Source organism: Semicossyphus pulcher, unplaced genomic scaffold, assembly GCF_022749685.1.
Source record: "Semicossyphus pulcher isolate SPU_LCO1_2020_fin unplaced genomic scaffold, fSemPul1.0.p SCAF_24, whole genome shotgun sequence".
Taxonomy (NCBI): domain Eukaryota; kingdom Metazoa; phylum Chordata; class Actinopteri; order Labriformes; family Labridae; genus Semicossyphus; species Semicossyphus pulcher.
The window spans coordinates 11,384,253-11,400,528 of record NW_027211698.1 but is presented as its reverse complement, the minus strand read 5'-3'; the positions used below and the strand labels follow the sequence as shown (position 1 = coordinate 11,400,528).

General features: G+C 42.3%; 1 protein-coding gene across 1 annotated transcript in view; it reads left to right on the top strand.

Moving 5' to 3' along the window:
• The window catches only part of LOC138603716 (receptor tyrosine-protein kinase erbB-4-like), a 268,639-nt gene that overhangs the window by 188,148 nt on the left and 64,215 nt on the right, over nt 1-16,276 (top strand). The window contains exons 6-13 of the mRNA XM_069675611.1: nt 2,292-2,410; nt 3,138-3,279; nt 4,135-4,248; nt 6,705-6,831; nt 8,000-8,073; nt 8,876-8,966; nt 10,327-10,526; nt 13,855-13,987. Of these exons, the coding sequence (XP_069531712.1) occupies nt 2,292-2,410; nt 3,138-3,279; nt 4,135-4,248; nt 6,705-6,831; nt 8,000-8,073; nt 8,876-8,966; nt 10,327-10,526; nt 13,855-13,987 (1,000 nt within the window). The remainder of the gene's footprint in view (nt 1-2,291; nt 2,411-3,137; nt 3,280-4,134; nt 4,249-6,704; nt 6,832-7,999; nt 8,074-8,875; nt 8,967-10,326; nt 10,527-13,854; nt 13,988-16,276) is intronic.

Genomic DNA, 16,276 nt, shown 5'->3' with positions numbered 1-16,276 from the left:
ACTATGCTAAGCTAAGCTAAGCTAAACAGACTGATATCTCATTATCTCACTTCATTGATAATTGTTAAACATAGAAGGTTTTATGTTTTTGTGTTGGTAGGCTTTTTTTTTTTTTTAAAACATCAGAGCCAAGCTAGCTGATTCCCCCTGCTTTAATGTATTATGCTAAGCTAAGCTAAACACAGGCTCATATCTCACATCATTGATAAATGTTATAAATAGTAGATTTTATGTTTTTGTGTTGGTAGGCATTTTTTTAAAACATCAGAGCCAAGCTAGCTGATTCCCCCTGCTTTTATTTATTATGCTAAGCTAAGCTAAACAGACTCATATCATTTAAAAATGTTATACATAGTAGGTTTTATGTTTTTGTGTTGGTAGGCATTTTTTTTAAAACATCAGAGCCAAGCTAGCTGATTCCCCCTGCTTTAATGTATTATGCTAAGCTAAGCTAATTACAGAGTCATATCGCACATCACTGATAAATGTTATACAAAGTAGGTTTTAGGTTTTTGTGTTGGTAGGCATTTTTTAAAAACATCAGAGTTAAGCTAGCTGATTCCGCCTGCTTTTATTTATTATGCTAAGCTAAGCTAAACAGACGTATATCTCATATCTCACTTCATTTAAAAATGTTAAACATAGTAGATTTTATGTTTTTGTGTTGGTAGGCATTTTTTTTAAAACATCAGAGCCAAGCTTACTGATCCTCCCTGCTTTCATTTATTATGCTAAGCTAAGCTAACAACTTTTCAACTAAGCTCTGAAAACTTAATGACTCTCATCTTACTCTGAAGTGGTAAGTTTCAGAGGTGTTTTTTGTAAACATCGAACAGACCCAAGCTAGCTGATATAACTTACTCTGTAAAAAACATATTACATAGTGAGATTTCGAGGTGATGGTAGACATTTTATAGCTAAGCTAGTTAAGCTAGCTTTCCCCCTACTCTCAGTCTTTATGTTAAGCTAGGCTGACAGCATCTCTACCCAAGCTCTGTAACTGAACACCAGGGTGATTTCAATATATCCAAGTCCCACTCAGAGTAAATGGGAACAACAAACATTACTTGACATTGAGTGGAGAAGCCTAAGAACAACAGTGCAACTCTACATTGAAGTTTAGGAAGAGTGAGCCATTGCATTAACTGAATGATTGCTGAACATTGACACAAATGTATTATTTCTTGGCTGTGTGAGCGCTGAGCAGCTTTTTCTTCTTCTAGACTAATTTAAAGTTCCAGCTTTCACTGTGTTACAGTTGTAGCGTTAAGCAGCTATGGGGATATAAATGAACAAAAAAGGGATGTAACGACAAGTAATGAAAAGAGACAATAGCAAGACAAAAAAGGAAGTAGGGTAGCGAGTAAAATAGTTCTCTGTATAATTGCAGCGATGCTCTTCTATTCTATTCATGTGGTAAAGATCTAGAGAGATACTGGCCCTGTTTTTCACAGACTAATAGACCACTGGGCCTTGTTGTATTTTTCACTACTGCATCATTATGTTCCCAACACAGCAGAGAGTGAGCACAGCAGTTTTTAATGCCTCAGCTTCAAGCTCCTGCTGGTTCACTGGCTGGTACATCTCCTAATGTACCAACAATGTGTGGGAGGCCCTTCTTTAGCACAAGTATTGGAGCAACTTTCGTGCAGTAGCTACCAGCCACATCCAAGTGTTATTGCAGGGCTAATAATACTGCTTCCTTTAAAGTAGAGTTGCAATGAAAAACATTTCCCTGAATACCACAAGAGTTGGCATAAAAACAAGGAAAGCCAGGCTTTCTGGGAATTATCAGCACAGTTGGAAGGTGTCTTTGGCCAATTGGTCCACTTGGCGGAAAACACCCGTTGTATAAGTGCAGATATGATGAATCAGTGGGGTTCTTGTCAAACTTTTATGATCTATCAAAAACCTCAATATCCCCCTTCAGATTGGTACCTGCGAGCTGCCAAGTGCAACCACAATTTTCTAGACACTGAGCTCAAGCCGGACGATAAGAGGCTTGTTCAAGGGCACCTCCAAAGCAGTTGTTGAGAGAAAAGACAGTGCTCCATGTTTTTTAAAGTCCGTCTGGGCATTCAAGCAAGCGACCTTGTGGTCACGAACCCACTCGTCTGACCTTTAGGTTGCCCAAGCCCCTAATTTGTTTCTGCCTGAATTCCATACCAGACAATGTTTGCGTGCAACTATAACGTGAGAGGAAGGTTGAGGGTGGTGGTATTGTCTCTTCTTATGAGTGCGAATGTGTGTCTCAGACCTTTAAAATTCTCTCTTTTTCACTTCCTGGGCAGTGACAAAGACGGTGTGTGCAGAGCAGTGTGACGGTCGATGCTTCGGGCCTTACGTCAGCGACTGCTGCCATCGCGAGTGCGCTGGTGGCTGCTCGGGCCCCAAGGACACGGACTGCTTCGTACGTCAGATTGCACACACACACTGTCAGACTCTTTATCACTCCTTCCTTCTCTTTCTGAACTTTCTTTCAGCTTCCTCCTTTTTCTCTCATTTTCTGCCTCACCCAGAGACCAAAAAAGGCAGTCAGACCTCCCCAACCTTGTCCCTCATCATCCTCCATTCCACGTGTCTTTTTGTGCAACATCTGTTCATCATCCTCGCCGCCCGAAATGATCCACGTTGTTTACCGGCTGATAAATTGTTTGTCATTTTACAGGGCGGTAAAAGTCTGACGCGGCGTCGGCTCTTCGTAGAACAAATTGGTGATTCAGTGTTCCAATTAGTATCCCTTTTATCACCCCAAGTTCTTCTTATTTCGCATGCGCCAGGCAAGCCAATGACGGGGACGATATTGTAGTTGTAATTCACAGAAAGGCTCATCCAATTCAATTACAGCCTGTGGCCACAGACGACAAAACACTTAAGAGGTTTATGGGAAAACATTTCAGCATTTACATCATGGCTGTGGATCAATGGCTCCAATTTTTCTCCCATTTGGCGCTCAAAGAAACAAGGGGCGGCTGTAAGTTACTCATGTCGCGATTCGACGTAAAAATGAAATGCTGCTGTAATACTCCTTCGTTCAGAGTGACTTATGTGAGAAAATCCCAACAGCTCCCTTTGCTATGCACCTCACATGGCTGGTATCCTCTGCCTTTAGTTGACTGTGGGTATGTGCTCCGCAGGCTTGCACGAATTTCAACGACAGCGGAGCATGTGTGACCCAGTGCCCTCAGCCCTTCGTGTACAACCCCACGTCTTTTCAGCTGGAGCACAACCCCAGAGCCAAGTACACCTATGGAGCTTTTTGCGTCAAGAAATGCCCACGTAAGTCAAGAAATGCACTGTTGCATGTACATCCAAGCGGCTGCAAGTACATACGTACACAGTAACAACATACCGACAGGGGCATGTCCAGACTTGTTTGAATGGGATGGCCCAACTGGGGCGCTGACTTTTGCCGGAGTGGCAAACTTCCTGCCTCTGACTCGGCAGATAGCCAATCACAGTCTGGAATGGCGCTTGAGGTGGCCGATTAGATTTCAAGGGGAGGCCCTTGCCACCCCAGGCCACCACCTGAAGACACCCCTGCATACTGCAAAAACATAAAAGCTCATTATGATCTTCATAATTAAGTCTGTGAACTAGTATCAGTTGTATAAGCATTTCTCCTCTATCTATCCCGAAACAAGACGCCAGACAATTATTTCAAGTCAAGATAAATTACTCACACATAAATAAGTTGCGTATCTCAATCAAGTAGTCACTACACCATCTGTTTCAGCTTCTGGCAGCTGAAGAGGAAGCAAATCTGAGCCCTCGCTTTCGCAAAGATCTGGAGTCAGAGTGCAGCAGTTACTCACAGAGCAATCATCAAAAGTCAAGCTACAAAAACAGATTGTATATTCGAGTTCCACTGATCATCAAATAAGCATATACCAGTCGCACTTTTTCCACTGCCGCCACCAAGTACTAATTTAATTCATTAGTTTTGCCTGAGCAATGTAGCCCTAGACCATTAGTTTTCATCATTAAACAAATGTGATTAAAATACAATCAATTTCTCGCAATTAGAGCAGTCTTTCTAGGAAATTGTTCTGCGACTAAATGCTGCACTTTGATTTTTACATTTTACAATTAATACATACCACTTATTGACGTGCTTTTCTGTCTTGCCGTTAGATAACTTCGTGGTGGACCACAGCTCCTGCGTCAGAGCGTGTCCCAGCAACAAGATGGAAGTTGAGGAGAACCGTATCAAAATGTGCATCCCCTGCACCGACATCTGTCCTAAAGGTAATGCATTATCTTCTGGACTTTTTTGCAATTGCAATGTCTACCTTCATTTTGACGTTTTAAGTGGCGTAACTAAAATGCCTCTGGATGCTACAACCAAACAAAGCATGGAAATGTGTGACATAGCAGTTGGCTGCTACGCTAGGTAGCTAGTTCCTAGCTAGCTCCAACATTCATATGTTAACGAGCTCAACATAATACATTGACTTGAAATGATTTAGTGCTCAGCACTTACAATGGGTATGCATTATGAATACCCATCCAGTTGACATGTTCAAAACAGCTAACACCAGTGGCAGCCATCTTGGTTGTATTTCAATATATCCAGCACTACAATGACCACCCCAAAGTCCCCAAATTGCCAAAGAGATCCAAATTTAATAGTCATTTCCAATGCATAGCACTTGTTGTAATGTTTGCAGTGGCTATTTTTCTGTTGCTCTTATTTATGCATATAGCTAGCTAGCTAGCTATCTATGTAGACGATTAACTACAATATTAATTATCCCACCGAAAGAGCCTATTTTCACCACCTAGGAGAAACAGCTGTCAATAGCCACAGACAACCAGCCCTTACTTGAATGAGTAAAAGAAAGGAAGCATCCCATGCTAACACAGTCGCCGGTAAGGAAACGAGGATTAACGGTCAAATTATTTTACTTTCATTACTGATGTGCTTTTGTGAAAACTTGGGAAAGTGATGCAACAATGTTTTAGTTTCATCATATTGTTTGGTTTGATGTTTGTACCTAAAAGTACAAAGTACGAAGTCAAAGTTTGACACTTTGAGTGAGTCTTAACTGCCACCACTGGTCCAATTTTGATGAAACTAGGAGCGATGATGTATTTTATTGCCCATTGGCCCGGGGAGAGCCCGCATCGCTCATAACTGGAGACTGTTGCCTTGTGAGATTGTCAAATTTGTCTCAGTGCAGAAATAAACTGACAACAGATTGACTTCTGCACTTCATCCTGACGCTGGGTGCAATGTCAGCAGGATATTACATAGAGAGCAAAGTGTAAGATGCGCTAAGTAGAACCAGGCGGTTTTTCACTGTGTAATGGCAACTTGGACGTCGGACTCTATTAGATGATAATCAGGTTTTATAAACTGAAGATAGATTAAAGATTCCTTCTGCTTCCCGGCCCACTGCGCTGCATTTACTGTATGTACAAGAGCTTATGCGGCTAAACCATTTTAATCTAATAGCTTTATGCTAGCAGTGATGATACTGGATCAACAGTAGCCCACAAGAATAACTTTAAAAGCTTTACAGGAAAAGTAATTTATTTTTATGGGAGACGGCTAAGCTCTTTATATTATACTAAACAAATTTATCGCTGGTTTATTTATTCTAATGTACCCGCCAAAATATCAACATCTATTTCATTTCAGACCGTGGAAAAACTCTTTCTTTGCCAACATCCTCATCCCTCAATTGCCTGAATAGTGAACTCAATAGCCTATAAGATATACAAAGTAACTTACGATGTTGATTTTAACCACATGCATTTATTTAATACACATATTATTTATGCATGTAATGTATGTATTCATGCATTTAGTTGAAGGGTTGAACTCTGCGGTGAACATCCACCGTATACTCATTACATACTGGGGGATAAATGTGATAAATAAGGCATAAACCGGGGTCACATGTTTGAACCCAGCACCAGTCAATGCCTTAATTAACAGGAAATGGCTCCTTAAAGAGAAACAGCTCTTACCTGCTCAGTAATTACAACTCATTTTGTGCGACAGTGTCAGCTAAATGCCTAAAACGTCTAATGTGAAATTATCCAGCGTCGCTTCACTTCAGTACGGAGGATTAGCCTCTTCATCATGTTGTTCCCACTAAAGGTAAATGATCTGCCCTTTCTCTTTGGAGGAAAGACAGTGGTGTTTTCCTTCAGGCTCCATGCATAGGCTGCAGCATCCATTGATTGGCTAATCTCTTGATTACATCGTCACGCAGCGGGGAGGGGTTAATGAGGGATAGCCCAAGGAACTGTGGGAAATGATAACAAATTAACATTTCAGATATGGAATTGGCTGGTATAAATCACTATCAAAAACTGGTTACACCACTTAATGTAAGCCTTATTCATCATCCCCTCTGCCTCTGTCAGAAATACTTGGCTCACACTAGACCGCAAGTGTAATTAATGCAGATGTAATGAATTCATTATAGGGAGGAATTGGCCGTGGATTGGCCCGTGCTTTCATCAAAGGACTTCCAATGCATGCAGAGGGGCAACGGCCTTGCCTATGCACCAAAGCATGGGCATATTTTTCATTAAAGAGTATAAAGAATTAAGGTGACAAATAGCCAAGGCTACAAGGCTATATTAGGATATGTGGATATACACTACACAAGAAATTGCTCATACCCAAAGCAACTTAAAAGTTAATTATTTTTGAATAATCCATGATTTCATGTTTGCATTTTCAACAGTGTGTGATGGAATAGGAACAGGCAGCCTGCAAACGGCTCAAACAGTGGACGCCAGCAACATTGACAAATTTGTCAACTGCACCAAAATCAACGGCAACCTCATCTTCCTCATTACTGGAATTAAAGGGTAAGAAATCTTTCACACAATGCTCTCACAGATGGATTGTTTTACTTACACCGTATGGTGGTTAGCTTAGCTGAGCGTAGCTTAGCTTGGCTCAATTTATGCCAAATATTTAGGATCAAGTAGGAAACCCTCTTGAAAGTAGGACAAGCGATGTTCACAAATGTTCCAAACATAAGTGACTGGAAACCAAGTCATAATCTTTTTGTCTTGTTTGGCCCACTCTTGGGGGCAAAACAACTCCAACTGACCAATGATATATAGCAACATTAGCATCACTTGGAGTAGTGTTTTAAGCAGTAGTCAGTGCTGTCGCCTCACAGCTAGAAGATTCCTCCATGTTCTCCCCATGCATGCATGGGTTCCTTACTCCGGCTTCCTCCCACAGTCCAAAGGTATGCTCGTTAGGTTCATTGGTGACTCTAAATTGCCTGTAAGGTCTCTCGCCCAATGACAGCTGGGATTGGCTCCAGCCCCTCCATGACCCTGAACAGGATAAGCGGTATAGATACAGGATGGATGGATGGATGGATGGAGTAGTGTTTGTCTCCACTTACTGAGGTCCAACATTCGCTCTCCTTTAAGCTCTGCTTTGGTCTTCACTGAGCCCTCATCTTTAGCTACTCAATGCTACTATTAGCTCCTCTGTGGGAAACACAAAGTTAAACTAGTTCATGGATTAGCCACGGACACAGACCCCTCCCTCATCTCCAGCTCCACCCCTCTCATCCAAATATGGTCACTTCTGGCTCCAGAAAACCAACATGGCGGCGGCCATATCCCAAGCTCTACGCTTCATTTCAGCAGTTGAGAAACCAATGGGTGACGTCACATTGGCTCCATCCATTATAGGCATGTTAACAAAAAGTTCTCCACTCATATGCCATTGTGTCTGGCTTGGGAAAGTCAATGAGCTATATAGTCTGTTCAATCACAAACCACTGTCAGAGTGCCCCAAAGCTCTCACAACAGAAGGCTATGTAATTATGAATGTCACAGCGTCCTGGCTTTGTTATAAAGAACATATTTTCCCATTGGTGCCTTCAGGTTCACAAGGTTTGTACCATAAGAAATGTTTGTTGAATGAGGTCACAACATAGCAATACATATATTATTCTTTATAAAGCGAGTGTTCACTTGTATATGCATTCTTTATGTTTATTGTCTTTAGGGACATGTATCACGGCATTGGACCTTTGGACCCGGAGCGTCTCAACGTTTTCCGCACTGTGAAGGAGATCACAGGTGAGACTGCCTCACTGGAGTCACCTTGGAAAAATTGAGTGAACAAAACAATATTATTACTTGGAGTGTGTGTGCGTCTGAGTGTGCGTCTGTGTGTGGGTTATGTGGCCTCTGAGGCAGTAAAAGAAAGCTTTTAGGAGGAAAGTGGAAAGCTGCTTTTTTGTTGGTGAACTCTAAAATGTGCTCTGGCGGATATAATGTTATTGTGTGTGTGTGTGTGTGTATGTCTGATAGTTATACGTGCTTACAGTAGCTGCTGCTTTGTGAGTGTATTTATTCATTAACTATTAGAGGCCCTAAGGGATGAGCAATACCTTGTATACAACCCCTTTTGTCATATTAAACTGCGACTTGCAGTTGAGCCAAACAGCTAATGGAGTGAAACTGCATTTTCATAATGAAAACCCGAGCAATAAGGAAGAGCAATGGCTGTTCTCTCCCAGCCATTTCCTGCTCTGCCCCTTTAATGTCATTTCCACAGATCCTGATTTGATATAATCAGTCATTAAAGGCAAGTGTAAGTGGACAGATTGTGCAGAATATGGAATCCATTCTTTTAATTAGCGTATATTCTCTTCTCCAAGCACATTCCCTGCAAAGAATGGGTTTTTTGCTTGAACTTTGCGAGAGGCGCTGAACTTCCACGACCAGAAATTGCACCAATCTGAATGAATGCGACAAAATGATTCTTTTTATTCCCTTAATTGCTATGTTCCTGCACCGAATACACCATGGATTAATTATCCATTTCCTCCATCCCCCTTCCACACGTTCTTGTGTATTTTCCTGATACATCCTTAAGGGTACCTCAACATCCAGTCCTGGCCCGAGAACATGACAGATCTGAGTGTGTTTTCCAACCTGGCAACTATTGGCGGTAGAACTCTTTACAGGTAAGTCTTTTACTTTCTCGAGCCACAATTACACCAAAAGTAAACAAAACTGTTATGCTGCATTCGAGACAACTGGAACGCGTCATTTTTCCGACCTCCGATTAGAAAATTTGCTATGGAACGCCATTCAAAGTCGGAGTTCCTACTTGTGAACTTGGGGCAGATTCATCTACCCCAACTTCACCATCAGAAGTAGGAAATATCTACTGGGAAGTTCTCAAGTTCCCAGTTGTCTGGAACGCAGCATAAGTCTAAGGAGTGTCTTTTCAAGGGAATAAAAGGTCCCTCAAGCCCACTGCTTTCTGCGTTCCCACTGAGGTCAAAAGATTTGGAACTCGCTGCTGTATAATGGTGAAACCAAGAGACACTACTTCCTCAGAGGGTTCAAACAACTTACTAATCTGAAAGTCTTCTGAATGCTACAGGCACTGGACCAATCAGAAATGTTTAGCTCTGCAAGGCCCAACCTTCAAAGTCCCTGTATTTTTGGGAAGCACTACCCTGAAGGCAGGGACCTTTTGGGGGGTAAAATGAAGACCCTGGTCCCTGCAGTGGAACAAACTTGGTACCTGCACAAGTCCCTAGTCCCTTGGGTAAATTCCTGCAGCTTTTGTTAACTCATTTCATTGACCTACATACATTTCAGGTGAAATAAAGCAACCACGTAATGTCATTTTTATGCAGACGACACCCTCATATTGTAAGCTGTCTTTCTTTGGATTCGTATCTCTTCCTTTGTATTTCTGGCTCTTTTCCTGCATTTGAATGGCTACTGTGGGAGCTAATGAGCCGTCCAGCCCGTGTTGTTCTGCGGAGAGGCTCTTTGAAGCGTTGCTGCGACGCAGCTTTGATTAGCCCTGTTTTGATAACAGGTTCTGTGTTGGCTTGCAAGTGGCAGATCCGAGGCGTAGCGCTGGCAGAGTCAAAGGAGATCTGGCCTTGTTTTCCAGATGCCAGTGATGAACCTGTAGCTCAGCGATGTTTCACTCTGAGCTGGAGCAGCATCCGTTTGCATCCTCCTCATCTCTCCCTTTGTGCTATATTTCTTCCTTCTCAATTTGTCCTGTTTTTCTTCTATGAATTTAGTCATTTACCTGCCATGCTCTCTTCTTCTTCTGCTGTCATCTCCCTCTATGCCTGCTGGTTTTTTTTATCTCCTTGGCTCTCTCAGCCTTGTTTCAACTCCTCTTCTATTCTTATTCTGTCCTTCTCATTCTTGTTCTCAAATCCTCAATTTGTGTTTGTTTCTGCCCTTTTTTTTAACAATCGCTTCCTCCCTTCTTTCTTTTATTCTCTGCTCTATTCTCCCTCTTTATTACAATCTCTGCTAACTTCCTTCTCTCTCCTCCTGCAGTGGAAGCGGCATTTCTCTGCTGATCCTGAAGCAGCGTTGGATCTCCTCGCTTCAGTTCCAGTCGCTGGACGAGATCAGCGCCGGAAACGTCTACATCTTCAACAACAGTCGACTGTGCTTCTACAACACGGTCAACTGGACGTCCCTCTTCAGGACCTCGAGCCAGAAAGTCCTCATCCGCAACAACCAAGACCCAAAAGAATGCAGTAAGTAGTCGTAGTTGAGTTCAAAGTAGAGATGAAACAGGATAGGCAGGCAGGACACAACATTTGAAGGAACTTGATTTGAGCATTGCCATTGCTAGCTAGTTAACTAATGCATCTTTCCCCCTGAAATTAATGCGTTAACGCGGGTTTTTCAGACCCGGGAAGACCCACTAATAGATGCCGATTGTCTCTTTTCCCATTGCCAGTGGAGTATACTCCTCTCGGTCTATTTTCTTCTGCATCAACGTCTGACCGCCTGAAACAGGGTTAGTAAACAGTGTAGATGTTAAGGTGGTTAGGTCTTTATTGTATCTGTTCCTCATTCAGTCTGTGTATCAAACTCGGCGCCGACAAATTTGGAATGATGTTCGAGCGCTGCTCGGACGGAGACGGGCGGAATTTGTAGCTGAGGTGACAAGGAGTCGCAGAAGTTACCGACGGAGCATAGCATCGCGCCAGAAAGGGGGCGGAGATTAGCGACGCAGGTTTTGTGTTCCCATCAATGCCGATTGGAGCCGAGGCGAAAATTACCCGGGTCTACTGCAGAGTCATTTGACCCGGGTCTGAATGCCGACTGTAACCTTTCCCATTAAGCGAAAAAGCCGGGTGTTAGCATGTGTTAGTGGGTTTTTTGACCAGTGGGAAAGGGGCTTAATTAATCTTAGCTCTGTGCTGCTTAAATTTGAAGATTATTTGATATAACTACTGATGTCATCTAAATGTTTTTTTAATTTCATCTTGACTTTGCATTAGATAAACTTGAGATGATTATGCAATGTTCTAGCTGGAACATCAAAGTGGTATATTTTGGTAAACCAAACGCTTATCTCCCCATATTTAATTGCATGACACATTTTAGTGGATTTTTCTACATACAGAACTGAAACTAGCTACAGATTATGCCACATTTTCACAACCTAAAGCCCTAAATGTTGGCAGCATTTACCCATATTGATTGAATTGAAACAACTGAAAAACCTTGACTGGATGACAGCTTAACAAATCCACCACCTCCATTTGGACTTTTACGGCCACCAGCCTTTAAAACAGTGTCATTGCCCAGGGGTTAGTCCAACTCCAACTCCACCCCTGTCGCACACACTGACATGCCCATTACCTAGGCAACCGTGTCACGCTCGCTTCTTGGCCATGAAAACCTTTATTCAGCTCTCTTTGTGCAAAGTGCTGAATGTACCATGCACAGAGTTGGTTTAAGCTCACTGCAGCGATTGAAAGTCTACATGTGGCTTTGACCGCAGATAGTGGAAACTTACCTCATAGTATAGACCCTTCCGGACAATCACAGGTGAGAGTCTTGTTGGACCCTTGGACCAGATTCTCCATTCATATGTGGGGTTAAAAGATTCAATATTGAACCTACAGTATAGGAATTTAAAATCTGGAGGATTATGTCAGTACTTTCCAAAGGGGACAACAATAGCCAATGAGTGAGAGCAGAGACAATCAAAGGGAGACAATCAAAGGGAAAAAATCACGTTCAATGGTATGTTTTCCTTCCGGCACACACGATAATCTTGATATCCCGTGGTGAATGATGCACCGTTATTTTCCGTATCTTGTGTTGTGTGCATGTTCGAGATTAGAGAGAAGAATATCTGTTAATTTTCTCCTTCCGCTTCTGATGCAACCTGATTTTTTAATCTGTTAGGATTTAAAAAGCATTCTGAGCCAGGTCAATGATTGCAATTTTCTTTTATCTTGTTTGCAATATTTGTCTCGCAGAGATAACTAGAAAACAAAGACATGAACCGCTGTAGTTTTTCTTGTCCCTGCCAGGCTGCGGGTGATATCATTAGCCAGTTAATGAGTGTGGTGTGTGTGTAAGAGATCGATTGATAGGGCCTTACACAGGCCTCTTCATTAGGCTCTTCCCCCTGTCTACCATTGACTGTTCGGCTGTTGACAAAGGGCTCAGCCTCTGCCAGGGCGACACACCCAGGGGACGTGGGTGTCACTCACACGATGGAGGACACGCCGAGTCTGATGAACAGCATCGATTGTTGTGGTTTGACTTGAAAAAAAAAAGAGGGCTTAGGGTTCTGTTTGGAGCGGTCTTTTATGGCGGAGGCGCAGGGAATACCAATGTGTACTCCTACAGCTGGGCAGCCTTCAGCTAGATCAGCTCACACATATGCAGGGAGACGCACACAGGCATTAGCAATATCATTTATCTCCTAGGTATAAATAGAGACTAAACACACAATCACAAGTTAACACATGCTTCCAATCTATGAAACAAATTCAATATTATACCATGGTATGGGTGAATATTTGATTCTGATTGGCTGAAAGGTGTCGATTAATTCCTCATAATGGACACCTTCTGTTCACTGATCAGAATTAACGCACTCCTGAAAATGTGTGTGTTGATTTAGTGATAATGACATGACTGGTTAGCTAGCTAGACTTGTTGTTAAACTTACCGGTTAATTATATTGACGCTATGCCAACTGTATGCAATGTTTTTGACTTTGAATCTTGCTAGCAATCCGTTAGCTTTCTTGCTAATAGTTGAGTCGAATGTTATATGAGCTTAGCAGACTAGATATGTGCTACAGCAACACATATCTCCTAAATATGAATACAGAATAGACAAACACTCACTGTTGTTCTAAATTAATGCACTCATGAGAATGTAGGTGTTAATTTTGGCACAATGACACGGCTGGTTAGCTAGCTAGCCTTGTTGTTAAACCTACTGCTAAATCATATCGACTCTATGCCAATTGTACCAATGTTTTGGACTTCGAATCTTGCTAGCAATCCGTTAGCTTTCTTGCTAATGCTAGCCAAATGTTATATGAGTTGAACAGACTAGAAATGTCTAGATACCAAACAACACTTAGTTCCTCGGTATGAATACAGAATAGACAAGCACTCACTGTTATTCTAAATCAATGCACTAATGAAAATGTAGGTGTAAATTTTGGGATAATGAAACAGCTGGTTAGCTAGCTAGCCTTGTTGTTAAACACACCAGAAAATTATATTGACTCTATGGCAACTGTACCAATGTCTTGGACGTTGAATCTTGCTAGCAATCTGTTAGCTTTCTTGCTAATAGCTGAGCCGAATGTTACATGCGCTGAGCAGACTAGAAAGATGTAGATACCAAACAACAACACTTCTCTGTATGTAAACAGAATAGACAAACACTCATTGTGATTCTTGAAATATATTATGTGTGTATCTACAGGCCACCTCAGTATGTCTGTGCATGTAAGCCAGCATGTATAAAAGCTGTAAACCGTGTCTGGAGGTATTTGCATATTAATCTTTTATTTATATCTCTTCTCTTCCTCTGCAGCTCAGCAGCGTATGATATGCGATCGGATGTGTTCAGACGACGGGTGCTGGGGCCCAGGGCCAGACCAGTGTCTTTCCTGCCGCTACTTCAGACGGGGCCGCACTTGTGTCGAGTCCTGCAACCTCTTTGATGGGTAAGCACGGATACTTTTTTTGATGCATTCTTGGCAAATATTTTCCAGTGTACAGTTTTAGCACAATCTGGCACATATCTTCAAAACTGACCCTGAAATGAGCTACTTCCTGAATGCCCGCTCATCAAGGTTTCAGGATCGATTCCCCTGCCATACATGACAAGCAGAGGAAGTGCAATCAATTTAAACAGATTTCATGCAGAAGAATGAATCATTCTGGAGCGCTCTGGAGGAGGGATGCTAATTGCCTATTGGCCCAAATGTAATGAGATGAACCAATAAGGTATTTCACACCACTTAGTGTGGACAGTTAAAGGAACATTTGGCTTCTTGTTGGATCCGTTGTCTTAAATCAATTAGTACATATTCTATAAGTATTATGTCTTATTATTAATCGCCCATTTGGGCTGCCAGAAAAGAGTGTTGACTGCTCCGAGATGGGAAATGTCTGACATTTGCGACAAAGACCCCCTTAGAGTGTCCTTACAATCCACTGATGCTCTGTTTTCATTGTGAATAATTGCATTCAGGTCATTGCTTTATGCTTCCTAGAGGCACATCAAACAGATCACTGCCAACTCACCTGGGGAGAAATGCCTCTTTGTAGATGTGGTTTCCAGCCTTTTGTGCTTCTCTTGAATGAACGAGGAGATGTTGTGAATGGCAACACTTGAAAGCATCCGTCTAAAATAAGGCTGTACCGGCAGCGTCTGCCACAAGATAAATATGACTTTCTTGCAAGCAGTGATGTCAAGCTAGTGTTTCCCTGAGGGGAAGAAGAAGAGAGCGTGCACGTATGTGTGCAAGAGAGATGGGTGTATAAAAGCGAGCAACCCTCGGTCATGTTGACTTGTTGCTGGTCCTTTCCCGGCAACGTTTGTAGGAGGGAAGCTTTGAAGTTGCCGGGAAAAACAGCTCACAGCCAAGGCTTTGAAGAAGACTGGTGAGGAAGAGGCACGTGGCAGGGAGCTGCTGAAGCACACTTGTTTCTTCTACTGTAAATACAGTCAGCCACTGTGATGCATTGTAAGGAACATTTCCCATGCCCTCTTCTTGTTTTGTGTCACTGGCCTGAACTGTGGCATCGAATGTTGATAACCTTATGGTTTCGCTGGTGTAAGAAGTCACCCCCTGCCAAGCTGCTGCCTTCAAGAATCTTTGGCAGATAAGGACAGATGGAAACCTTGGATAACCTACATTTATTTCCCCAAGTGACTACTGCTATATGCTTTCAGAAGAAGAAAAGCATATAGCATGTGGTACTCAAGGCAATAAAAAATAGATTTACACTGTAAAAACCCAACTGGTTTTTGTGCTTGGTTATCTTGCTACAAATCTCAGGTCCAAAGTCATTTGCAAATCCTTTTCAACCTGTATTCAATTGAATACAGCACAAAGACTAGATATTTTAATTCACACGGATAAACTTTGTTTATTTTTTGGTAATATACACACATTCTGAGCTTGCAACATGTTCCAAAAAAGTTGGGACAGGGGCAAGAAAAGACTGGGAAAGTTGTGGAATGCTCAAAAAACACCTGGAGATTCTGGAGAAATCTCTGCGCACAAGGGGCAAGGCCGAAAACCAACATTGAATGTCTGTGACCTTCGATCCCTCAGGCGGCACTCCATTAAAAATCGGCATCATTCTGTGATGGATATGAGAACGTCGGCTCAGGAACACTTCGGAAAACCATTGTCAATTAACGCAGTACGTCGCTTCCTAAGACTCTACCATGCAAAGCAAAAGCCATATATCAACAACAACCAGATGCCCCACTGACTTCTCTGGGCCCAAGCTCATCTGAGAACGACTGACCTAAAGTGGAAAAGTGTGCTGCGGTCTGACTGTTTTTGGAAATAATGGCCGTTGAGTCCTCTGAGCTAAAGAGGAAAAGGACCATCCAGATTGTTATTAACACAAAGATCAGAGGCCAGCATCTGTGATAGTATGGGGGTGTATTACTGCCCACGGCATGGGTAGCTTGCACATCTGAGAAGGCACCATTAATAGTGAGAGGTACATACAGGTTTTGGAGCAACATATGCTTCCATCGAGACAACGTCTTTTTCAGGGACGTCCCTGCTTATTTCAGAAAGTATCTCAAAGTTCTGTGACAGCAGGGCGTCATCTGCGTAGAGATACATTCTGCAAATACAGGGGGGTCATAATATCAATACTCTAACGACTTTCAAGTTTTTCAAGGTTTTCTGTTATATAGACTTCAAAGGAACCATGTAAGTTCATAAGTATGTAATGCCGTGTCTGAAGTCTCCTAGACCTTCAAA